We start from the raw sequence: 26,639 nt of genomic DNA on the forward strand, positions 1-26,639 counted from the left end.
AATATTTATATAGACACACACAGAATCATAGAATATCAGGGTTGGAAGGGACCTCAGGAGGTCATCTAGTCTAACCTCCTGCTCAAAGCAGGACCAATCCCCAATTTTTGCCCCAGATCCCTAAATGGCCCTCTCAAGGATTGAACTCACAACCCTGGGTTTAGCAGGCCAATGCTCAAACCACCGAGCTATCCCTCCCGCCCCACATCACCACTTGTCCTAAACTGTTTGGAGTAGGGATTGTCTTTCTGTTCTGTGTTTGTACAACACTTACAACAATGGGGCCTTGATCCATGGCTGGGACTCCTAGGCACTACCATACACAAATAAGTAATAATAATGTGTCCTGTTTCTTTGAATCTTGGCTATTCAAAACATCTCTGATCTATTTCTTCTGCTAGGGAGATATTCTAAACACCAAGTACCAGGTGGACCTTGGAGATGGCTTTAAGGCAATATACGTGAACCTCACAATGACAGGGGAACCTATTCGGCACCGTTATGAGAACCCTGGGATTTACCGTGTCTCAGTCAGGGCTGAGAATGTTGCCGGGCATGAGGAGGCAGTGGTGTTTGTTCAAGTTAATTGTAAGTTGTGCTGTTTTGTTTTTCTCTGGTTTCACGTTTGCAACTTTACCACAAGTTGATAACACCTATGGGGCAGTGATTTCCAGAAGAAATTATATTGAAGATATTATCACCAAAATACATTTCTTTGAATGTGCTCATGCAGTAATGCACCTGCTGCACATGGTTAATGCAGATAATTGTAAATGGGGGAAGGTATTACCAATCAAAGGGAGACCTTACTTTAAAGGGAAGCATGATCTAGTGATTAGATAACAGGAGCATATAAGGCAGGAGTAGGGGTATCTGTGTTCTAATCCCAGTTGTGACACTAATTCCCTCTACGGTTTCAGGTACCATTTTCAATCTTGGGTGGTTAAATTTAGCCACGTAAATACATATACAGATACTTAAGTAAGTGACCTGATTTTCAGAGGTGTAGAGATGATGTCGTCTCTTCCCTGATTTTCAGAAGTCTCAGATTAGTGGGAGCAGTAGGTGCTCCCCATTTCTGAAAATCAGATCATTAGTTAAGATGCCTGAATCTAGATTTAGTTGCCTAATTTTAGCTACCCAAATTTAAAAATGTTGGCTCCAGTATATATTGACTTAACTGTATATTGCAGTGAGAATGTGCAGTACCACATGAAATAGACCATTTATTTTTCTTTTAATTAAAACCAAAATAAAAACCATCAACTAGAATTCAAAGAAAAGAAACAGCAGTGCACAAGGAATAGCATGCTCCATCAGAGGTTTAATGTACCTCAGTCAATTCATAATTGAAATAAAACAGGCAGCTCACTGCTGGAACTGCATTTTCCTCTCCTTTCAGAACTCCTAACAGCTGTTGCTTCTCCTGTTCTTAGATAGGTCAAATAGAACCCCAGAAACAAATAAAAAAAAGGCAAGTTACTTCTCTTGTGTTCTCCAAGTACTAGCTTAAGGCTTTGGGGAGTGGGATGGGTGGCCTCCATCATGAATCCTGGAACCAAGTAGAAAGCAGTAAACGTTTGAGCCTCTGCAGAGATTGGAATGTTTAGTGCAAGTCTACAGGAAATGGACAGTGGCTCCAGCTACCCATATTTCCCTTCTGTTAGCCAGAGTCTTTGAGATGCAGCATTGTCTAGCAAATGATGGGAGTAAAGAGATCTGGGTTCTATTCCTTCCTCTGCCCCGACTGACTGTGTGACCAGTTAGGGCCCTATCTTGTGTCCATTCAGATTAATTGCAAAATTCCCATTAAAAGCACAGGGAGCAGGATTAGGCCCATAATCTCTGTGCCTCAGTTTCATTATCTGTTTTTTTTTAAATTTGTGGTAGTAACATTTCCTTACAGCATAGTGTTCTCAGCTTTAATTTAGTAATTGTCAGGTGCTTAGATGCCAAGCTGGTAGATTTGATAAACAGAAGCAGGGAAGGAGAGTGGGTGAGTATGGATCTGTAGAAGCAATATATGCTGCGAACTTTCTCCCTTGAGAATTGTCGCACTCTTGGGAGGCTGACAAGCAGTAAGATGCCCTGAAGGAGGGCTGAAGGATTGCCTTCCCAAAAAGTCCCTGTGATTTGGCCCCTATATCGTGAGATGAGTGAAGGATGTAAATGGAGTTTCATGTGGTGGATTTACAAATGGCAGCGGGGGAGGTATATTTCTCAAGCATAAAATTAATGCTATATCTAATCTGGTATTGGAACACTCATTTGATTAGGATTGAGTACAAAGGTCGATCCACTAGGATAATTTCTAAACTGATTTTGAGTCCCATCCCCCCTCGTATCTCCCTCGGTATTCCCATTGGACTTTTACCCAACGTCACAGACAACCTTGGAGTCTTATGAAAGTATTTTGTCTCGTTCAGGGTGAGTAGATACTTTACATCTGATTTATGCAGGCCTGATAAATTGTGAGGTTTGAGGAGGATGACCAGGACTAATTAAAATGGAATCTGGAAATTCTGGAGGAATTTAGGTTGTGGGCTCAGAAACACCTTATCCCGTGGAATATCATGAAAGTGGAATAAGCCATAAACCCCAGTATCTCAAAATTCTTTTTACCTGATGTAACAGTCAGTAGGAATGTAGTTTTGAGGGACAGAGGGAAAAGACAGAGTTCATTAAACTTGTCAGTACTAAACTCAAGCCCCATGAATAGGAAAAGTCCCAAACGGCAGGACAGATATGCACCAGATCTTTAAAGAAACTTTTCATAGTAGGATGAACCAATATTATGGTTCTTTGATCCAGAGGATAAGATGCTGCAGCAGCCTAGTAAACTTTACCAGAAGCTAGAGCAAGCCTCAGTTCTTTTAAAAAGCAAGTTGGACCAGAATAAAGGGAATTGCTGAACGACGTGGATCTGTGTTTTGTTGCTTGTCTACAGTGGATGTGAAAGGGATTTGTTTTTGTGAGTGAGTTAGTATTGGGCACCAGGTATATTTTTAAAACTAAACCTACAAAAATTATAGTCTGGACAAACAAAAGTCTTGCAAACCAACTAATCAGTAATTGTTTCTCATTCTGTCTGTTCAGAGGTGTGATCCCAAAACACGCAACATCTTCTTCCAATTCATTCCAGGATGCTGTGACTCAGACAATCAAAAGAACTCACAATTACTAATAATTAGCTAATTCCACCTTCTCTAAGAGTGAAACCATAGCTCAGAGGGGCACTTTTCTCTGGGAAAGCTGAAATAACATGTAGTTACAACCAAAAATCAAGACAGTGATCCTGTTTGCTAATCTGACTAATCCAGACATTTTATAGATGCCCTCCCCCCAAAAAAAATTATTTCAAAATTAAGTAGTTTCTGTCTTCCTTTTGTAGAGGATCCGGACAGCTTTAATCCACATAGTCAAAAAGGGTTTGTTCCAAGTTTAAGAGATTTTACTACCATTCCTGAATTTTCCTCAAGATATTCAGCGGCTAGGGGAGTGCTTTAATTCAGCTTCTTAAAACAACTATTGAAGAAATTCCATTCACTTAAGATCACAGTATGTTGAACACACTAACTTGGTTTTAGAGTTATTTGAGAGAGAGTTTAATAAAAACAGAAACTCTTGTGTTCAAACAAAATTGCACACAATCTGGCCTCTGCGAAGTGGAGAGAGGTAGGTGTATGCTATATGGGCCACCTGCTCTCAGGGAGGAGAGATCTCTCAGAGTATGTCTATGCTGCAGCTGGGAGTGTGCCTCCCAGCCTGGGTATACAGACGCACCAGCTTTGCTTGAGCTAGTGCTCTAAAAATGAGTGTGGATGGTTTGGCATGCGCTAGCCTCCTGAGTATGGATCCAGGGAGTCAGGCAGACTTATACTTGCGAGCCAGCCCGTGACACTGTCTGCACATGCTCTACTCCCAGGTGGTAGGCATCCTCCCAGCTACAGTGTAGGCATACCCACAGTGAGTGTGAATTGGACGTGAATGGGCAGTGATGTAATTAGTGCAAGGAGGGTAAGGAAAGGCTCAGAGTGATGTCTGGATTGAGGCTAATTGCTCTGAATGACAAAGAGATGTTTAGAGTACAGAGAGAAATTATAAAATGGATTTGTTATATATAATGACTTACATGACGTTTGTAAAGCACTTTGGGTTTCTGAAATGGAAGGTGCAATATAAGTAAAAAAATAAGTGTTAAAAGCCTCCAAGCTTTGAGTGCTTTTCTGAAACAAATATAACTCATGCCTCCTATAAAGATTTTCTTTCAATAATATTATTTTAGTAAATATTTTTATGGACCCAAATACAATGAGACTAGTAAAAACCCGATACAGAGATTTTAAAGTGATGCAGTTTTTGTACTCTGCCTGCAAATACTTATAGCTGCAGGTATAGCCTCACAAGGTAAAACTTCAGAAAGGAACAAACTTACTCTAAGAGCACGTGTTTAATGTACAGAAGTTATACATTTAAATTTGAGAACCAATTAGCTTCTAATAGACAGATTTTTAAAGTATGTATTAATTGGATATTATGCTGAATATTAGCCTGACCGCTGATACTTCATAATGAAAATGAACAGTCAGCATCATTCTTCTCAGATTTTGCCTTAAAAATATCAGAGCCCTGGTAGAATTTCCATCAATTTTATCTTTGATTACTTTCCTTTTCCATCTTTTTTTTTCAATTGGGCTAAATTTACTTATGATCTTCTATGTCAGACTTGCACAAGAAAGACTCATGCAGGTGCACCAATAAATCACATTGTTCTGGATTTTTATTTGTGACCTCCTTTGTTTAATTAAAATGTCCATGACACACCTTCAGCTCTTTTCATTGATGTATGCAGAAAACAGGAGGGAGAAAAGTAAATTCAGGACCTTGTTCTGTGCAGGTGAGACTGCTGCAGAATTGCTGAACAAGAGAAAAAGCAGAGGCATTCAATAAATTGATGGATTCTTGATTAATGGCCTTTTTGGAACTCTATTCAGCTCCACTGCAGGCTTTACATCTAGAAGTGGTTCCAGTCATTGGGAGAAACCAGGAGATGAATTTGACAGCCATCGTATTGCCCAAGAACCCTAACTTGACAGTCTTCTACTGGTGGATAGGAAACAATCTTCAGGTACACACAAGATTTCACTGGAGATTTTTTTCCAGCCTCTCTTCAGTAAGGATTATGTCTAAGTCCTATTCCTTTCGGGAAAATACTGTCCTAGTATACATGACATTTTGCAGAATACCTAGGGGGGAGGGATAGCTCAGTGGTTTGAGCATTGGCCTGCTAAACCCAGGGTTGTGAGTTCAATCCTTGAGGGACCCATTTAGGGATCTGGGGCAAAATTGGGGATTAGTCCTGCTTTGAGCAGGAGGTTGGACTAGATGACCTCCTGAGGTCCCTTCCAACCCTGATATTCTATGATTCTGTTTCAAACAGTCTGTTATACCATCTATTAAATGTTATTTAAACCCCATTAAATGATCATGAATTTTCTTTATTGTTCCTTTCCCATTATTGCTATTTTTGTGATTCATTTTTTTTATTTTCATAAACAAACAAAAATACAAAAATATAAATGACTTGCAGTTTGCATATGTTATCAGGTACCACACATTTCACAGGATATCCCCTAGCATCTTTAATTTAAGCACCTTTATTGTTTGTCAAAGCTGAAAAATCAGACAATAACACAGGCATAAGATGTTAGGGTCGTGGTAATAATCATCAATCATCATCATCAATCATAAAAAGACACATACAAATAAGCAGAAAAGAGGAGGAGGAGACCTCAGGTATAACAGAAGTCTGGCATTATTTGAGCCATCTCAGAATCCCTTATCCAAATGTATCAAGAAACAGAGTCCAGTTTTTTTTAATTCATATCATTGCTCTCCACATCAATAGGCTGTTCTTTCTTTCGCTGCTTACTCAGTCAGGTTCAAATACCAGTGCTCTATTTTGGGCATAAACCTACTCCTCCATTTTTGTAAAATCACATACTTGATAATCATTGCAGCCTTCAAGAACCAAAGTCTTGGTGGTGGAGTTAAACCCAGCGTAGTAGGTACATAACCTAAGGTATAATTCTCAGCTGAGGATTGATTGCTGAAATCAAGCACCATTTTCAGTGTTATGTCTGCCTGACTGTTGGACAGTCCCATAGCATATGCTTCAGCGTTCGTTTTTCTTTATTACAGTGCCAACAAACTTCAGAGGATAAGGGCCTCATTTAGCACAACCTCTGTGGTGTCCATTATTGTTACTTATGTATAAATGGAAATTTCTCATTTAGAATCAGGCTACTTCTCCAGATCATGTCCTTTAGTGGAGTCACAATTATATTGCAGGTTTCAGAGTGGTAGCTGTGTTAGTCTGTATCAGCAAAAAAAACAAGGAGTACTTGTGGCACCTTAGAGACTAACAAATTTCTAAGTGGGTTTTAGCCCACGAAAGCTTATGCCCAGATAAATTTGTTAGTCTCTAAGGTGCCAGAGTACTCCTCATTTTTTAATTATATTGCAATTCACCACCTTTAAGGAAACTGTGATGTAATGCATTTGGGATTGTGGCATCAGTGAATTATGAGAGCTTCTATTTATGTGCTCATTAGCAGAGATGGGAATTGAAATACTGCACAGAAATATATATTGCTGACTAAGGCCGTTTCTGTGATGTTATATTCTTTACAGTTTGTTATAGAGGGATGAAGTTAAGTCTAAAAAGGAAGAAGACAAAAAAGGTGCTCATACACCATAATTATGGTCGTAGGTGGGTAGATAGGTTAGATACATGGATCATAAAACATTACAAATCTAAATCTACTGGGACAGGATTATTCTTTTCTGTTCATTTGGGCTAATTATCTTTCAAAATTATTATTTTTAAATGTATGAGCGCAATATAGTGCTCATAAGAGAGAGACTAAGATTACTGCCTGAGGGAGGAATAGTTCAGACAAGCACCATGTACCAGTCCATTATTTTAGTCTTGGGTTGGTCTTGAGCCTGGAATGCAAATCAGGTGATACTGTGTGGTGGATCTGTGATGTGCACAAATATGGACTAAGCACCTAATTCTGCACGGTACAGAGCACCTCAGGTCCCTTTTGACATCTTTAGGAATTGCAGAAGTGCAATAGCGCACCTGTATGGATCGGGCACTAAAGTCAGGCCACAAAATTAATTTAATTGTAACTGATGAAAGAGTCTGAACTCAGGTGTGTAGAGGGGAAAGGCCTATGCACTGAAGGCCTGACCCAGAGCCCAGTGATGTCAATGGGAGTCTTTACAGTCATTTCACTGGGCTTTGGATCAAACCCTAATAGTCTGTCAGTTATATTAGAAGGAGGATTTGCTCAGTCTTTAAAAATGTGTGTCCCTAAACTTTGTAACTCTAAAGTCAAACACTAGATTTTGAACACTGTTTAAGTATATTTTATATGCATTTTCTGAATGAAGGACTATTTTAGTTTTCAAGTATCCAACATAGGGCAAGCATACCTGGTGGTAGAAAATTGGAATTCGCTGACGTGGTTAACCACTGATTAAAATCACAGAAAAAAATCAATCTGTTATTTGATCGTTCCAATATATTTCCATCACTAGTCCTTCACACACTAAAACTTCTTTCATAATTCTTCGTAACATTCTTTTTTTTAATTTTCCTTCTTTTTTAGCCACTTCTCACTTTGGACAGTTTTTTGGTGACAAGATTTGCTGAGACAGGTGAGGTGAGAGTTACAGTGCAGGCCTCCTGTGGGAACTCCATGCTGCAGGATTCCAAGATTGTCCGAGTTTTTGGTGAGATAATTTTACTCCCTCGTTGTATTTTTTTTTTTCGGTCCATTGCATGTACTTTACAATTGCCCTTAGAGACCAGATCCTACTGTGAAATTTTATCCAATGCCATGTTAAACTTCTAAACTTAATACACTAAACTGATCTGTAGTGAAACTCCATTGAAATGGACAGAGAAAGGCTAAGGAAGAATTTGACCTGAATCCCTTATAGAAAATGCTACCATGTTATTCCAAAGCACTACAGATAACAGTTGTGTTAAAGCAGCACTTTGGGCCATATCTGTAGAATGCTATAGAACTTATATGTTTTTATAATATTTTTAGTCATTCTGTTGATCTTACTACAGAACGAATAATGTGAGGGAAAAGAGGTTCAGTGGGGCACATACTTTTATAATAAAAAACATGAAAGAATTTGCTTGTTGTGATAACATCTTTTTGCTTAATGATTTGGGCATTTCTCTAGGAGTTTGGATTAGAAAGAGCTGCTGAAAAATGTCAAATGACCTTTTAGCTAATGTGCTGCATTGTATCACAGTGTATTTTACTGTGCCTTGTAATGTGCTGACGAGGCCTGATGTACCATGAAAATGTAAGAAGGAAGAGGAAATATTTCAACTTGTATATCTGCTGTCAAATCTGGGTATCAGGGATATCTAACAAGTCTTACTTTGCTAAGGCTTGCAAATATGGAGAGCTAAAGCCTTCATATATCCTGGGGACACATACTTAGCTATTGTCCTAATATTCCAAGCAGACTCTGCCCTTTTTGCTTGTAATATGCTTTTTAATATAACATAATGGCAAACACCAGGATTCAAGCTAAATAGAGTGTTTGTAAACCTCTTGCCCTGGAACAAATGGATTTTATGAATACCTGTGATACCATTTATAAACCCGTCAGCTTTTTAGAAAGCTTTAAAAATATAACCCCATTAGCATGGCTTGTAAGCCTATCATGCTTCTTACTTTTCACTACTGCAGCTGCTGTTAGTATTGGCAAATCCTGAGTCAAAGACCAACAGGGCATTGGGGTTGAGGAAAATAAAGAAATCCTTAGAAAAAATAAATATAAAAATATGGTTCTGTCTAAACTGCCCAAGAGATCATGTTTGGATCATTCATGCATTCCACAGGATCTCTTTCTCTGCTTTGCATTAGGTTCTTCAGGTATGCTTCCAAGGAGCCTGTAAGGAGAAAGGAAAAAATAAAGTCCTGTTTACTAAGGAACTGTCCATTTCTAGTATTTCAGTTATTTTTGGATTACATTCATAGAAATGTTGGGAGTGTAGCTTATTTATTCTTTTAAACAATGCAGTAGTTAGCCATTGCCATACCATTTCTATTCATGTTTTCACAGCTAGACTATAGAAAACATAAAGAAGTATTTATTTTGCATGAAAAAAGGAGCATGCAATGGGCAAGAACCAGATGTTTATGTTTAAGTAAGAATCAAGTCCATAGAATCATGCCCATTAAAAATAAAAGAAACCACAGCTTTATGTGTGGTGTGATATCTTAATGAAAAATGACCAGAAAGATAATTATCCATGGAGTATATGAAATTTGACTTAACATTTTCCATGTTGCCTTTGATTGGTGGCTAGAAATATTTAGACATAAGATGCTGGGAAAGTGGGGAAAATACAAAAATCTGGTATTGGTCCATGGTATCGAATAATGTGAGGGAAATAATGTTAGATTGTAAACTCCTTGGAGCCTGAACTGTGTTTTCTTCTTTTTTAGTACAGCACCTAGCACAATGGGGTCCTGGCCTGCAAATGGGTCTTGTAAAAGCTTCTAAAAATACAAATAATAATAATTAATAACGCTAACAGACCTTTTTTCCAGAGTTACTATTTTCTACAAAACTGTTTTTCCCCAATTCTCTTTGAATTATTCAAAAATGTTTCTTTTCCTGTTTCCAGATCATTTTCAAGTCCTTTCTCTAAAGTTTACTAAACATCTGGACATGTACAACCCCAACATACCAGAGTGGAGGGAAGACATAGGCCTGGTAGTAACACGACTTCTTGCAAAGGTGCTCTCTCAGTTTGCTCGTAAACTGCTCCTTCTCCAGTCATAAAGTTGAAGGTTAAGTTAATGCCTCCCCATTTAGAAAAAACTAGGCAGAGCAGAACAATAAAACTATCCCCATGAGTGACATTTAGAAGCAGTTTGAGACCAGTGTCACTTGTGTATACAGGCCATAGATTACATTATTGCAATACTGTCAGTTTCTTTCCAACACAGGCTAATAGGGAATTAACAATAAATACTCCTCTCAGGGATTTTGGGGCCAGGTGGAAATATTAGCCAATACTGTTGACCTTGGGGGAAAAAATGTAACATGAATGTGATGTAGTTAGGGGTTACACAAAGGGTACTATAATATACAACACTTAGTCTTTGATTGATTGTTTGTTTTTTTTAAATAATTTACAGCTTTGCATGTGTAACTCTGAAAATTACAGAAAATATGTAAGGAATTAATTTGCTGCAGCCACTTTATGTAGATTGCAGGTATGAATAAGACATAGATTCAGATTCAGGGCTTCATTTATGCTAGAGCTTGCTAGGGCTCAGTCCCAGCACCTCTAGGCTTAGCAGTTCATAGCCCCGGTACCTCTGGGCTTGCCACATCAGTTATGAACATAAAAAAACTGCTTGAGTCTCCGCACCTACTTGAGCCCTGGCACCTCTTTCATTACAAATTAAGCACTGCTCAGATTTGAACGCTGAATTGTCCTGTAGGTTACTTAAGTCAAGCTTCACATACCAGCATTGTGACATGGATAAAGAGTAATGCTGTTAAGGTAGGGAGCACTTGAGTGATAATATTCAGATGCACACACTGCCAGAGATAAGCACATATTGAATTCTGTCGTGGAGCATATCAGTAAGTTATGACCCCAGAAGTAAATATTTATAGAAATAATTATCACCAAGGAAACACAGAGCCATATTGTCAAAGGGCCCCCAGTGAAATTAGTGGCCTTACAATGAATTTGCACCAGTATAAACCAGATCAGGATTCTGACCTTCTGTTTTACACCTATTTCACCCCAGTTTATAACCCCAACACCTACTAAATGCCAAATTAATGGAACTCACTCTATCACACATCAACTTCTACCCATTTCATAATGTACATCTGCCTGATTAGTGTCTTCCCTTCTTCCTCCCCCCCCGCCCACCCAAAATCAAATTGGCTCTACATCATAACTTTTAAAAAATCATATACAAAAAGTTAGATACAGTTATATGGATTTCAGAGACTGTTCATTTGACCTAAGGACTATGAGATTTGACCAGTTCTTTTCATTAAATTCTCACAACAGCCGTCCTAGATATATATCACACAACAGAAGAATTTGTGACGAATGGTAACATTTTCAAAAGTGATGGTGGCATTTAGAAGCCAAAGTCCTACTGAATTTCAATACGACTTGGGCACCTAAGTGTCTAAGTCACTTTTGAAAATGGAACTTGTACTTCTAAGACACTTAGGCACTTTTTAAACATTTTATCTTGGAAGATTACATGCTCACTGCACAGTTGTGGTAAACCTGCAAACCACTTTGGCTTCAGTTCACTCTTTCCCATGATACCATTAGAGCTCTTTGATATGATATGTGTGATAACACTTCTAATTTTCAAAGAGCTTTTCAAATCTCTGCTAATTAATGTAAGGTTATGTGCAGCTTTCTGGCTTCCAGTGACTTCCATAGAATTCTCTCTACATATTAAAAATCTTAACACCAAAGACCAGATCCAGAAGACCATATGTGAAAGTAGCTACATATTTTATTTATTTTTTGTATAATACTGACAGTATAAAGTTAGTATAGCATACAGGCCTGTAAATCTTTGCATGTCTTTGTCTCTGCAGGAAACTAATATCCCTGAAGAAACACTGGTGACTGTGGTGAAACCTGGTCTGCCCACAACTGCTGATTTGCTTGTGCTGCTTCCAGCAAACCAGCCAAAGCGGAAGAGAAGTGTAACTACTGATAAGGTAGCCAGACCAATCTGTGTCTGATTAGGGCCAAATCTTCATCCCATTGAAATCAGTGGCAATACTCCTACTGGCATCATTGTTGGGCCTTACACACCTCAATGTCATCCTATTCTTGGCATGACCTATGTAAGAGCTAGCAGCAATTGCGGTCCTTGTCTTTAGTAGAGTGCAGTGCCTGCTCTTTCCCTGTGCACTCTGGGATGGAATCTACCCCAAAGGCAACAGGAAGAGAGCAGGCCATGGTCTTGCCTCCTACTCTAGTCCAGCCCATAATGTGGGATGGCATGCAGTGGGGAATATGCTGCAGTCCCTGCATTCCTCTCCAAGCTCCTCCAGAGTGTCTCCATACCAGTCTCCATTTGCACAAGCCAGCTCCAACTGGTATCAAAATATTTCTCAGGGATGGCTAATATTTGTCTGTTGTTACATCTGCAACTAAAGTGATAACATATTGGTTTATAATGATCCAGTAGATTAAAATTCTCTAATCAGGAGTACAAACCTGTGGAAACCACATATTTAGAACATTAACATTTTTGATTAGAGGAGAGGCATCCTCCTCACTGACTTAAAAAATACATTAGACCTCAGATCCTACTGACTCAAGACTTTAGGATTTGGCCTATTACATGAAGAGCAGGTGGTTTCTGTCCTAATGGTCAGGAAGCTTATTCAGGTACTGAGGCAACAGGAGCAAAGAGTTTAAGTGCAAAAGGACAAAGCTCAAATATGAGACTTTCCCCTATCTCCCATTTCCAAGTGAAATATGCTCAGTGGGAAGGGGTCCTAGTTCAGTAGAAAATCAAAATTTGTCCACTGGCCCTACCTCTGATTTATAATGTATGACATTATGCCTTTTTTCCATAAAATGAATGTCTCAGCTCTGCACCAGTTTTGCGTTTCAAGCATTATCAGTTAAAAGGAGTTATCATTTCAGAAACCATTAGTTTTTAAGAGACTAGTTCAGGAGGGGAATATGTTACAAATAATAAGGTTCAGCGAATAGGCCACAATATCCATCTAGCCAGAGTGTGTCTACTGGTAGGCAGGCCCAAGCTCCCAGGGCAACATGGTACAAAAACCTCATTCATGGAATTGCTTAAAGAGGCAAATCTCAAAGTATTTTGATGTGACTTCTGAGTATTGGAGCAGGAGACTTTAAACTTAACTTTTAACTTTCAGAATTGGGTAAATTAGGATTGAGAATGGTCCTAATGCAAGAAAAAACATCCTTAGGCTCCCCCTCCCATCTCAATGTGACGTTCTGGAAGACTGAAGTGACAGTTAATTTCCAGGAAGCACTGTATTTTAATAGATAGCTTACAAAGCCCTATGTGAATTGTGGCTTGCAGCCAGGTGGGTGTCATCACCTTGAAACTCTTAACTTCTTTGCTCCTTTTAAGGAACGAGATGCTGATTTATGATGAAATTGTATCTTTTTCTGTTCCAAGTTTATGTGGAATGGACCTCTTCAATAGTTAAAAGCAACAGATTAAGGCAGACCCTTTTGTCCTGCTGTTTGTTTTCTTTTTAAAAAAGAATACCTAAATTATTCAGATTAGCTCCTTTAAAATCTCAGCCATTGCTAGTGGTCTGCTTCCAGGGAGCTCGAAGAATACCATCAGTTGCCTTCAATGCTGCCTCAGTGTTTTCATGGTCAGATCTGAACCACCTTTCCGGATATTCCAAGAGGAAAGACATGAAGGGCTACACTGAGCTGCTAATGATTTGGAGAAATTCCTAATATCAGGACTGGATAAAAATGAAAGCAATTTAGTATTGCACAGTTTGTATCATAAAGGTCCCCATCTGAGAGCTAACTTGTGGCTATTGGAGCACAAAAGGGATGCCAAAGTCAGGATTGAAAAGATAAATCTGAGAGTAGCTATATATTTTTCATCATACTTATATGTTGCTGACAGAGTCCAGTCAGCATTCAGCTGGGGGAGGGGCACACAAAAGGGCTTACAGATACCAGGAGCAGAAAAAGCACCTCCATGGACACTGGAAGGAGTGTGTTCCCTGGTAACCTTTTCTCCACAGTGGGAAGAGGTGCAGCATGCAGCTTCCCCACCACAGCCCTAGAGCTGCTTACTGGTGTATAAGGCAGTGTCGCCCCGGGCACACCCCTACTGACACACCCTGTGTTGAACTTGGAGTGGAGCTATAGGTGCTAGCAGCCACATCTTCACCACCTTAATGTAGGCAAGGCAGACCACTGAAGCTACTGGTGTGCGTGCATTTCTGTGCGGAGTGTTCTTTTTAAAGAGGAGATCACAAATTTTTATAACATCTACGATTGTACCAAAATCTGTGTTACTCAGTAAATATCCTTCCAGAAAACGTCCATGGCAAACTTACCACCCTAAGGCCTAATCCAGTGTCCAATGAAGTCAATGGAAAGACTCCATTGACTTCATTGGGTGTTGGGCTGGACTCTTACTTATCACTTGTGACAAACCGCCCATGTTTATGGATCATTCATTCTTGATGTATAACTGAGAGGAGAACCTCCAAGATCTTCAGTATTTCCCCCTTTTCATGTTTCAACAACGGGACATTTATTCTGCTGATAGCTCCAGTTCTGAAAGTTGGTGCCCTGGCATTCTTGTGAGGCTTTGTCATGTACTGAGAATGCACTCTGAGTCTGCCTATTAACCTGGGCAGCCCTTATGGACTCTACTTTATAGCTGTACTCTGAAATGTAAGTGAAATTAATGTCGCTATAAAAGTTTCAGATCTCCATGTCATTTCAAAAGAGAACTAGATAAATTAATGGAGGTTAAGTCCATTAATGGCTATTAGCCAGGATGGGTAAGGAATGGTGTCCCTAGCCTCTGTTTGTCAGAGGATGGAGATGGCCGGCAGGAGAGAGATCATTTGGTCATTACCTATTAGGTTCACTCCCTCTGGGGCACCTGGCACTGGCCACTGTCTGCAGACAGGATACTGGGCTGGATGGACCTTTGGTCTGACCCAGTATGGCCATTCTTATGTTCTTATGTGTTACTCACTTGCTTGTGTCTCAAAGGAATTTCACTAGGAAGAACTACTTTTAGATCTGGAATGCTTATGTGATTTGAGAATTGCTGGTTGTTTCCAGTTAAGTATGGTTCAAGTACAGAACTCTGTTGGAGAGAGACTGAGTAAATATATTTCAGCAATGGTTGCATTATTTTACAAGTTGCTGTTGATACAACTGTCAGAACTATTCCTCATGTCAGACATGGAACAGAATAGTGGAAACAATATATGGCCAAGTCACTAAGTTGGGGATAAAAAGTTAAGAATTCTCTGGAAGAATTCTATTGAAAATTAACTGAGGCCCAAATTATGTTACCTTTACACTGAGTGCACAAAGAGTCCTATTTAAGTCAATGAAACCATTTATGGACTGAGTGTGGGTATGGGGATCAGAATTTGGCCCTTTGTGAAATTCATGCAAATACTATAAGAGAAACAGCAAGGGCTTTTCTACCTAATAGGCTGTGAGGGCTTGTCAAAACCGAGCACAGTAATATAAAAAGAGCCTCTCTTAAAGGTTTCATAGATATAAAGGCAAACTTAGGGAGGGCGTGGAATCTCCATCATTGGGGATTTTTAAGAGCAGGTTGGACAAACACCTACCAGGGATGGTCTAAATAATATTTAGTCCTACCTTGAGTGCAGGGGACTCCATGGACTAGATGACCTCTCAAGGTCTCTTGCAGTTCTATGATTCTCTTAAACTTTTAATTTGGCATCCTGTGGGGAGCGGTATCTTGTACTAAGGAACAGTCTATAAAACTAGCCTTGATCCTCTGGAAAATTGCCTATGTTGAAGATGCAAGCAAGAGAAAGAGAGGGACCAGACGATGTGTCTGACAGTGGTGGGATGTGGTGGCACTTTTAACGGTGCTGTTCCACAAAAATGTGGGAGATCATATTTTAATATGCTTTGTCCCCATTAGAAAAATAGGAGAAACTGTTTCTATGTGGATGGAAATAACTGTTTTGACAGAATCTTCTTAAAAACATGTTACAAACAGCCAGCCAGCCCTAGAGATAAGCAAGTGAAGTAAAGCATGACATGCACTGAATTATCAAGCAACAGTTACTTTTCATGTGTAAGAAATCTAAAGTTCCAGAGAGGCCTGTCTTTTGGTATCATTAGAAGAATATGTATATTGGAGACAGGTATCAATGTAGATTATTCATTGTGCAAGTTACAGTTCGGGTGGGCCCAATAGCTCCCGTAAATGAAATGTTATCTGTCACATAATGTGGAAAAAAGTAAAGAGCTCCATAAGGGGAAGACAGATTTGGATATAAACATTTGTAACTTTCCAACATTGATGTGTTGCACAGATTCGAATGATTTTTAAAACCAGAATTGCCTAAAAATTTACAACTAATTGAAACGGTCAACAAATGTCTTCGGGTTTCTCACCATATTGAATGAACTTAGAGGTTTCTCAATTTAGTGCATTGAATTTCTCAAAGTTGAACTATGTGGAAGATGCGTGACATTATCTCTCTTATGTTTTCAGAGAATAGCTGCTATAAAGCAGGCCTTGAATGCACATAACATCAGCTTTTTCCTGAGAGAAGGATATTGGGTCTTAGTGACGTTAGCCAGCTCTGATTCAGGTAAAAACCCAATCTATAGATTGCTATTAGAGTTCTGAGAGAAGTGTTACATTAACTGGTTTCTTCTGCTGTTTGTTAATTTAAAATGTACCATCAAAGCAACTTATTTTACAGTTTTTCATTATTTGTTTGTGATACCCTGTTAGAAGCTTGAAAACACTCTGAGTGCAGGAAGTGGGAGCCTGCAAGGATTTTAAAAATTAATACTTGCCACTCCAGGCTTGTATTAAACTCCCAAGATTACAGCTTCTCTCTGACCTTGGCTTGGTAAACGCTGCCAACACCCAAATGCAAAAAAACCCCTTGGACCCAGGAAGGAGCACTTGGGAATTCCTCCCCGTGGTGTACCCTCAAGCCCTTTCACCCAACCTTCCGGGGAAGAGGTGAGAGAGAAAACAAAGGAAATTAGCTGTTGCCACCAGCTAATCAAACTGCATATGCACAAACCTCTTAGGACACCAAAAATCCAGTCCTGTTCTTAAAAAAGGTAAATTTTATTAAAAACAGAAAGAAAATACATCTGGAACTTAGGCTTTTGCTAGATTTTACAAAGAGCAATTCCAAAAATCAAGCACCCAAAATAGCTTTCTTCGGGGTTCAGTTTAAGGGTTAGAAGCAAACAAAAGCATCTCGGGTTAGCACAGGGGAGTCCATAAGCGAATAAGAAATAAAAGAAATAACCCTAATCGTGTCTTTTTAGACATTCTCTAATTTTACTTACATATCTGAGGCTCCAGATAAGTAAGTTCGAGGTATGAAGTGATAATCTGTAATCATGCCTGGCTTAAAGCTGGTTACAGCATTACTGCTCCGTGTCCCTACAGCTGAGAGAACAACAGACAAAGGGAAAGGTTTCAGAGTAACAACAGCCGTGTTAGTCTGAAACAAAGGGAAAGTTTCTTTCTGAATTTTAAAAAGTTCTGCTTTCCTATTGGCTCTTTTGGTCAGGTGCCCACTCCTTTTCTTTTACCTGTGGGCTTGTTAACCCTTTACAGATAAAGCAAGCAGAGGACAGACCAAGAAGGATTTTACAACTCACTGGCTGGCTGGGTGTCCTTCAAAGTGAGCTACTCCTCCCCCGCCCCTCATGTATCACACTCACTTTTGTCCTTTTCACTAAAAAGTAGACAGATTATCAAACACTGGCCAGCTTAATACAGGCACAAATTGAAAGCACAGTTTTGGATGCTCAGATATCAGAGTCCCCAATTTGCCAGCCTGTAAATTTGGACCCACAGATCCAACCTACAAAAGTAGAGACAAGGACTGAAAAGTTTTCTGCATTTGTGTGTGGGTATTTTATGAAGGGAGCATACAATGAAAAGGCTGTGTTTTAGCAGCAAGGACAGCTTCAACTTAAGCCCTCCCTGACAATGTCAAAGCCTCTTTGTTTGTGCATGTGCATCATCATTCATGACACCTGTTCTGTTTGTTGCTGTACGACACTGACCCAGCAAAAGAGCAAAGCACATCGGGCTCTATTCAGATGTGTCATAAATAGTGATATAAATTATATATTGCCAAGTTAGTTCCCAGGGCAAAATAAGGCACATCCTCTCTATATCTTAGGTTCCACTATAAGACTCATCACTGTAGTTTCTAATCTGAAAGTTACCGTAGAAATCACTTGTGTTAAGAGCCAGTATTCCCTGGTGGGAAGAACAGAGACTAGAACTGAGGATTCCTGAATTTCATTCTAGACTCTGGCACTGTGTAACTGTGCAAGTCAATTGACCTTGCTCTATCTCAGTTTCCCCATCTAGAAAATGAATATAATAATGTTTATGTATGTCAAGGTTCCTCCCCCACTCTGAACTCTAGGGTACAGATGTGGGGACCTGCATGAAAGACCTCCTAAGCTTATCTTTACCAGCTTAGGTCAAAACTTCCCCAAGGTACAAAATATTCCACCCGTTGTCCTTGGACTGGCCGCTACCACCACCAAACTAATACTGGTTACTGGGGAAGAGCTGTTTGGACGCGTCCTTCCCCCCAAAATACTTCCCAAAACCTTGCACCCCACTTCCTGGACAAGGTTTGGTAAAAGCCTCACCAATTTGCCTAGGTGACTACAGACCCAGACCCTTGGATCTTAAGAACAATGAACAATCCTCCCAACACTTGCACCCCCCCTTTCCTGGGAAATGTTGGATAAAAAGCCTCACCAATTTGCATAGGTGACCACAGACCCAAACCCTTGGATCTGAGAACAATGAAAAAGCATTCAGTTTTTTACAAGAAGACTTTTAATAAAAAATAGAAGTAAATAGAAATAAAGAAATCCCCCCTGTAAAATCAGGATGGTAGATATCTTACAGGGTAATTAGATTCAAAAACATAGAGAACCCCTCTAGGCAAAACCTTAAGTTACAAAAAAGATACACAGACAGAAATAGTTATTCTATTCAGCACAATTCTTTTCTCAGCCATTTAAAGAAATCATAATCTAACACATACCTAGCTAGATTACTTACTAAAAGTTCTAAGACTCCATTCCTGGTCTATCCCCGGTAAAGACAGACACACAGACAGACACACAGACCCTTTGTTTCTCTCCCTCCTCCCAGCTTTTGAAAGTATCTTGTCTCCTCATTGGTCATTTTGGTCAGGTGCCAGTGTGGTTACCTTTAGCTTCTTAACCCTTTACAGGTGAGAGGAGCTTTCCCCTGGCCAGGAGGGATTTCAAAGGGGTTTACCCTTCCCTTTATATTTATGACAATGTATCATATATAATAGAGAAATGTGAGGGCTGATTGACTATTGCCTACAGTACCTTTGGAGATCCTTGGAAAAATGGCACTATCCATGCAAATAATTACATTATTTATTTAGTTAGTTATTTATTTCATTTAAATTTGTCCTCTCTCCAGCATCTGTAAGTTGGTCTACAAATTAGTTTATGGTGCTACCTATTTTACTCCTGGGGGAATGGTGCGCCCTGCGCGGGGCGCAGAATTCACACCTTCCACAGATTTCTTGGCTCCCCCGCAGAACAATGGGGGAGCAAAGAAATCTCTGGGGTTCACACGCCCCTTCTGCAGCAGCGCTGGCGCGTCTGCTGAGATCAGCTGGCATCAGAGATCAGATCACTGTGGTGGGGTCGGGGGAGGGAGGCTAGTCCTGGGTCCATGGAGAGACAATAAGGGGGTGAGGCGGGGCACCTGAGTGAGAGAGACTCACTCTTTCCCTCTCGTCCCTGTTGCTGCGTCCTGGGCTTGGAGGCATAGGGCTGTGTGAAGCAGGCTCTGTCCCTGAGGCAGAGTAGAAATGTAACAACTAAACAGGCAGGCTTCTCATGTTATCATTGTTAGTTAATTGTTCCCATTCTTAGTCAATTAAGGCTCCTTTACCTTGCCAGAGTGGTGTAAAGGAGCCTTATTGTAAATGACAGTAAGGGAATCCTCAGCTAGGAAGGTCTGTGTGCTTTCTTGCTTTTTTTCCTGTGCCAGAGAGGAACAATGGGGTTAGATTACAGCTCAGGATCTATTTTACTTATCCATTTAAAACAAAATGCAGGACAATGATTAGCAAAACCCTATGACTTTCTTGTGTGAAAGTCTGAGTAATTTAAAGCTACCTTCCATTTTACAGAACACCAAAAACCAAAATAAAAGTAATTCAATTTAAATGAAAATCCAGGATTATAACTAGATGACAGGGTCTTGGTTAGCAAGTATTTGTAACTTAACTTTCATGCATTTAGGAAATGCTGAACAATTATGATGATTTTTTTGGTATCGTAGTTTAAATAAATTACCAAAATAAGTGAAACTGGTGTGATTATATTGAATTATTCTGACAAATAAAAAATGCAGAATTTTGGATTTGTTTGGTGCAGAATTTTGGAATTTTTGGCACAGAATTCCCCCAGGAGTACTATTCGAAGAAGTGACAAGGAGATGGTAAAAATAAAAATCTAGTGGTTTTTATTTAAGAGATTCAATAATAAGGCAAACCCAAGATGATGATTGGTCTGAAAGCAGATTTACTAAGCTCTTCAAATATATGTCTTGCATTTCAGACTCTCAGAGAAGTGGAGGAGGCAGTGGATACTGGGCTATAGTGGTTCTCTTTGTTATCTGTCTAGTTGTAGTTGGAGCCTTCATTCTCTACAAGTTTAAAAGGCAAGTAAACCTTATATACTTTAAGAACTAGATTTGTTCACATGTATCATTTCTTGAAAAGTAGCCTTTTTTGAAGCAATGCACTGATGGGTCTCTAGCTTTTAAAGCCCATGTTTTTTCTGAGCGTTTCAGACATCAAGGTTATAACTGATGTTGACGTAGGTAAATAGCAACAATGTGGGAGCGCGTTCAGCTTGCATCAATACAATCACCAAAAAATAGTCATTCTAAAATATATTCCTAATTATCTACTCTGAGGAGTAATGAGTAACCTAGGCAACCAGGACAATTAATTGATCCACAAGTCTAATTTCTTACCAAGAAAACAAAACAAAATGATGTGGAATTTCTCTGTTGAACATGTTAGAGTTTGATTACTGAAACAGTGCCACACAGGTTAAGAGTATCCAGCTGTGATAGAAATGATAAGTAAGAATTGAGTCCGCACGATAACGTATTAGGGAGGAGATGAAGAAGCTATGGAAGTGGCCTTAATATAAAAAATATGTTCTTGAGGAACAACTGATACCACATAAGCTGTGTAAGCAAATACTTATTCCTTTAAGAACTCTAAGACACTTTTAATCTGCATTTGATTATGGAGATGAATTCATTATTGTTCAGGTGGCAGGTTACTGGCTTTTTTATGCTGGTTTATGTATTTGTTTTATTATTTGGCCATGGTCCTGATATTTTTTGTTAGGTACTCAAAAGTCTTCAGGTTTGAGCAGTGTGGGAATGAACATTTATTATCATTTCACAAAATCTGCAGTCTTTAGTCAGTGAAAACACCTATTGATTAGGCCCATTATTATTTCAAGATGGATTTTTATTTAAAATAAACATTCTTTTAAAGGATAGACTAGGTACCATGCTGTGCTAGCGATAACAGCAAGAGTACAGCATTTAACTGAGAGTTCAAGTTAGCAACCATCTTTGTTATCTCATTAGACAGAGGTGCTTTGTTTCATGGAGGAAGACTCTCTTGGCTTTCCAACCGTGGAATCTTAAATTTCTTGATATTTGTAGTGACTTATTGTTTTATAGGATGAAACACAAAATTTGATATCAGACTCTGTCTACAGCTGAATAAAAATAATAAAAATCCATTTAGCTATTCTGGGTTCCCAGAGCAACAAAAAATCATCAAAAAAAAATGGATGATGTGATGCAATAATGTTATTTCATTTGCAGTACATTGTGGGTTGTCTGTTTGTATTACAAGATCATAAAACTCGGTGGCGGTGACTGTTATGAGACATTGTGATGTACATCTCTTGATTAGCCCTTAATTTGGAGGCAATTAGACAACAGACACATTTAATAAGCGGCAAAAGAAATATACAATATTTAAGAAAGAAAAAAAATATTTTTTATTCATCTTGATTCCTTTCTAAAATGGCCTCTTGGCTTATTATTTTCTGAATGGGACAGTTATTGCAGAGGAAGACTGTAGGAATGCTAGGAATTGAAACACGGCTTTAACTCCCCTAATACACTGGAATTTCTCAGTTGAACAGATCAAACTTCAGAGCCGGATCTCACAGCATCATGCAGCCCCCAGCAAAATTTGATTCTCCTGAAATGGAAAGCAGGGGGCTTAGAGACAGATATTACTAGAAATGGGTTAATCACCTGAAGCAGAGGCTCACCTATGAGTCCGGCTTAAATTCATGAGTGCACATGCTTCACAAGATCACATTCCTCCCCGAATGAAAAATGTAGAGTAAAGATTCCCTAGAACTGAGATTCATAAAAACAGAGCATCTGCAGCAATCTCTCCTAAGGTATGTCTACAGTGCAATAAAAGACCCACAGCCTGGCCATGGCTGGCCCTGATTGGCTGACTTGCGCTTGTGGGGCTAAAACTTGCAGCGTAGACATTCAGGTTTGGGCTGGAGCCCAGGCTCTGAGACCCCATGAGGGGAGGGGGTCTCAGAGCCTGAGCTGCATCCTGAGCCTGAATGTCTACACTTCAATTTTTAGCCCTGCAGCCTAAGCCCCATGGCCCTGAGTCAGTTGATCTGGTCTCTGAGACTGGGTGCTGCAGGTGTTTTATTGCATTGTAGACCGCTAGAAAGCAAACATTATCCAAAGACAGAAATCCACAGAGCACTTAGTTTTATAGGACCCGGATCCACAGGAGTAGTTGGTCCACCTAGACAGAGATCGACAAGCAGAAAGGGGTAATTTCCCTGCCAGAAAATGCTGCTGAAGCAAGAAACAGTTCAGAGAACAAAACTGAGTATCTCAGAGGCAAAAAGATCTCCTCCTCCTCTTGGCTTCAGACTGCATGCATTAGACAATTATCATGGTGCCTCAAGCTAATGATATGCTGCCAGATTCACTAGTATGCTCCATCAGCTTAACCATCCAGATAAACTGGGATCATGGCGCATCCTGTCACTGGAACAGCATAAAGCAGCTGGAAGGTTCCAGTGACTCTGGCCCATTATCTAGCATGGATCCGGAATCTGCATATTGTTTTTCAAAGCAATGTCATCTTTATCAGTGGTAATTCAATCAAAGAAAAATCCTCCTTTTCTTTTTCCGATGTATTTTTATGTTTGTGATGTTTTTCCTAGTAGGATTTCTTCATTCCTTCAGCAGCACTCTGAGCGGGGTTCCATGGTGTGGGGTACTCTGCAGTAATATAGACAAGACAAACAGCACAGTGTCCACCACGCAAAGGCAAGGGAAGGAAAATGATATTTCACCCACATCAAAGCTGTCATGTATTTAATACATCACTAGCAAAAGAGCTGAAATCGTCCTTCTTTTATTTTTGCAACAGCAGGAACATAGATTTCATCATACCAGATTAGACTATTGTTTCCTCTATTTAGGTATTTTGCCTACTTTAGTGGGAGTACATTTGATTCTTCAGAAGAAGAGAAAGATTTCTGTCTTTTCACAGGTTTCAGAGTAACAGCCGTGTTAGTCTGTATTCGCAAAAAGAAAAAGAGTACTTGTGGCACCTTAGAGACTAACCAATTTATTTGAGCATAAGCTTTCGTGAGCTACAGCTCATTCATCGGATGCTGTAGCTCACGAAAGCTCATGCTCAAATAAATTGGTTAGTCTCTAAGGTGCCACAAGTCCTCCTTTTCTTTTTGCCTTTTCACAGTCTCAGATACCTCCTCTCCCTCCCCTTTACCCCATTCATTTTAAAATCCTGTTAAAAATTACACTCGTTGTTGTTAAAAATATCCATGGACTTGCTGCAACCAAACTCAAGGATCTTTCTCTGTATTCACCCCCTTGCATCCTGTCCTTGAGTACCACCACCAATCTCACCACTCTTGGAGCAGAGTTTCTAATCTTCCCTCATCATTGATTTCCCATCTCATTTACACTTTCAGAAGAAAACCTCCCCTCCCCCCACCTTTGCCTATATTACTATTGTGTTGCATGAGAGCAAGTGTAGTCCCAATCCTAGCCATTTAGTTATAAAAACAGGTACTAATTTGATGATCCATATTTTATTAAAATCAAAATAATACCATGTAGAAAAGGCAGACTTCCAAAATGAATGGGACAAAGTAAGTCATGACTGCTCTAAAGCACAAAGAAGTCATTCATCTGAACATTAACCTCAAAACTAACACCACAATAAATACTCTATTCAATGTATTTTCATTATTATTGTTACTGTTACTTTAAATGCTGATAGCATGCTCCAGTACTCTGTATTATTTACATTTCAAAATCTTTAGTAGTAAGAAACAGTAGGAGGGGGATGAAAGAAAGATGGCCGAACAGACACACTATCCCTACTCATTTAAGCTATTCCTATCCTATTCCTCATGTAGTATCTGCCTTCTGAAGCCAGTGATTATGGTTTATTCATTTTCTAGAGGATAGATTAAGCGTTTCTTTGGAATATAATATGCATATAGTAAACAGTGTGTGTTCTAGGCTGATTAGGGTTGTAATGTAGAAAAAACACAGCCCTACTGTCCAGAATAATTTCTAGAAAGATGTGGGACCAAGAGACCATATACCTCTAAACTCTTATTGGTTTAGAATATCAGAATTCCTTTTTAATAGTTATTTAAAAGCTGCTGATGCTTTCTTGTAGCATGAATTGTATTAGGGCACCTAGAGCTGGTATCGGCATCTTTTTATCATTATTTAAATAAACATAAATAAAATGCCATCTTTCTCCTGAAGAGTGTCTTATCTCCTGGTTATGAAGACCCTTGGAGCCAGGACTGGGTGCTTTGATTTGCTATATATATTTTTAAATAAACCTTTTCAGTATGTTTTAATATTGTACAACACTGTGACTACCTCAGCAGAGGGGTTGATGAAGACACTATGGAAATTAAACTATGATGTCATACTGCTATTGTTCCCAGCTGGGCCACTGACTCTATGCAACCAGGGGCAGTTTGCTTTACCTCTCTTGTCTTCAGCAGCTATTAAACTGAGGTAACCTCAGGGCTGCTGTAGTGCAGTGTTTCTCAGTTGGTGGGTCACGACTCCCAGGGTCACGAAAGGCAGTCGGCAGGGGCAGGGGGTACGAGGCACTGAAAATGTTATTACAATCTGAAAAGCTTGCTGCACACCCTGACCTGTGAAGGTCCAGTATTGTCTGTCAATCCCTCGAAACAACACACACATAAACTTATTGTTGTTAGCATTGATACAAGGTCACAAAATTTCTTTTAACTTTGAATAAGGTGTTGTCATACTGCTGCAGAGTAAGACATAACTAATTGATGCTTTGTCATCCTTCTATGATGACATTTTCGGAATGCAAGAAATATTATTTATTCACATGTTTTCAGCTTCAAGTGTTTTTTTTAAATTATTATTTTTTTAAAATTATTAAATCAGTAAATATCTGAACAAAAAACAAAAAAGATCTGTGTTTATATAGAAATCCTTATATCAAAACCAGGCAAGTTCTTGATACCTATCTAGAAAATTCTTATAAAATGTAATAGGGATAAAACCAATGAGCTTTTGTAGATATTAGTAGGAAATCTATAGCTATTACTCTAAAATCCTATAGAATTAAATAGAAAATGTATTACCATAGAGTTCTATTGGCTGATTTAAAAATTCAGTGGAAACATTGTTCTTTATTTAATTCTATAGGATTTTTCCATAGGGGTTTGAGGTTAATATGATTAATTGTATATAATATGAAACTAAATTCCATCAAAGGATATTTTTCCTGTGCTATTTAGGAAACTGCCAGGCAGAAACGTCTATGCCCAGATGCACAACGAAAAAGAACAGGAGATGACAAGCCCTGTTAATCACAGTGAGGACACCCAGAACATCATCCAGGGTGAGGAGTTTATTGATGATGATCTGGATTCTCAAACGCTAGGTAACGCAAGAGGTAACTTCACCTTCACTTTATTAACATCTCAATTAGTATTTTGTTTGCTTTGTTTTTTTAAATTACGTTTTAATGTTTGCATTTTTAGTATCTTCATTTTTATACTCAGCTTCAAGAGGAATCGATTGGTAAACTGCTAACAAGGAAACACTTCTTTTATCCTCCTTTTTTGTTTTGTTTTAAATTCAGTCTATTCTGCTGATTTTTTATGACATGCCATATAAATACACAGTATGTAAGGTAGTACAATGCACTGTCATGAGATATATGTGAACAACATTAGGAAGATCGTACAATAAGCAGTATAGATTATAATTGATTAACTTCACTAGCATTTAAATTAACTTGAGCATGCCCTGAAATCAAAGTGTAATGAATTTTAGGCAGAGAGAAATGATATGTAGAATGAATGTTTCCATAATGCAGGGTAGATTATAAGGAGGTGTCCTCTCTTTTAGACACATTAAATGAATTCCCAAATACAAAACTTCATTGAATTCATCCTATTTTGAGTCCTGACTTGCCAGTATCCAATGGACAGTCATTAGAATTCCCATTCAGGAATCTTTTATGAATGTCTCTTAGAGCAGATGATTCAAAGTTAAATGAAAGTGCTTGTCTAGGCAATTCATGAGTATGCTGAATGTAATGTAGAGAGCTAGTCTAAAATATTCCAAATGTATTGAGAACACAGAACAGCCTGAAAA

At 39.0% G+C, this 26,639-nt stretch overlaps 1 protein-coding gene across 1 annotated transcript in view; it reads left to right on the forward strand.

Moving 5' to 3' along the window:
* The window catches only part of SORCS2 (sortilin related VPS10 domain containing receptor 2), an 843,800-nt gene that overhangs the window by 811,967 nt on the left and 5,194 nt on the right, over nucleotides 1-26,639 (forward strand). The window contains exons 19-26 of the mRNA XM_073342594.2: nucleotides 402-588; nucleotides 4,995-5,128; nucleotides 7,680-7,803; nucleotides 9,731-9,843; nucleotides 11,695-11,820; nucleotides 16,353-16,452; nucleotides 20,474-20,576; nucleotides 25,775-25,932. Coding sequence (XP_073198695.1) covers nucleotides 402-588; nucleotides 4,995-5,128; nucleotides 7,680-7,803; nucleotides 9,731-9,843; nucleotides 11,695-11,820; nucleotides 16,353-16,452; nucleotides 20,474-20,576; nucleotides 25,775-25,932 — 1,045 coding nt within the window. The remainder of the gene's footprint in view (nucleotides 1-401; nucleotides 589-4,994; nucleotides 5,129-7,679; nucleotides 7,804-9,730; nucleotides 9,844-11,694; nucleotides 11,821-16,352; nucleotides 16,453-20,473; nucleotides 20,577-25,774; nucleotides 25,933-26,639) is intronic.

The sequence above is a fragment of the Lepidochelys kempii genome, chromosome 4 (genome assembly GCF_965140285.1).
Source record: "Lepidochelys kempii isolate rLepKem1 chromosome 4, rLepKem1.hap1, whole genome shotgun sequence".
Lineage (NCBI taxonomy): Eukaryota > Metazoa > Chordata > Testudines > Cheloniidae > Lepidochelys > Lepidochelys kempii.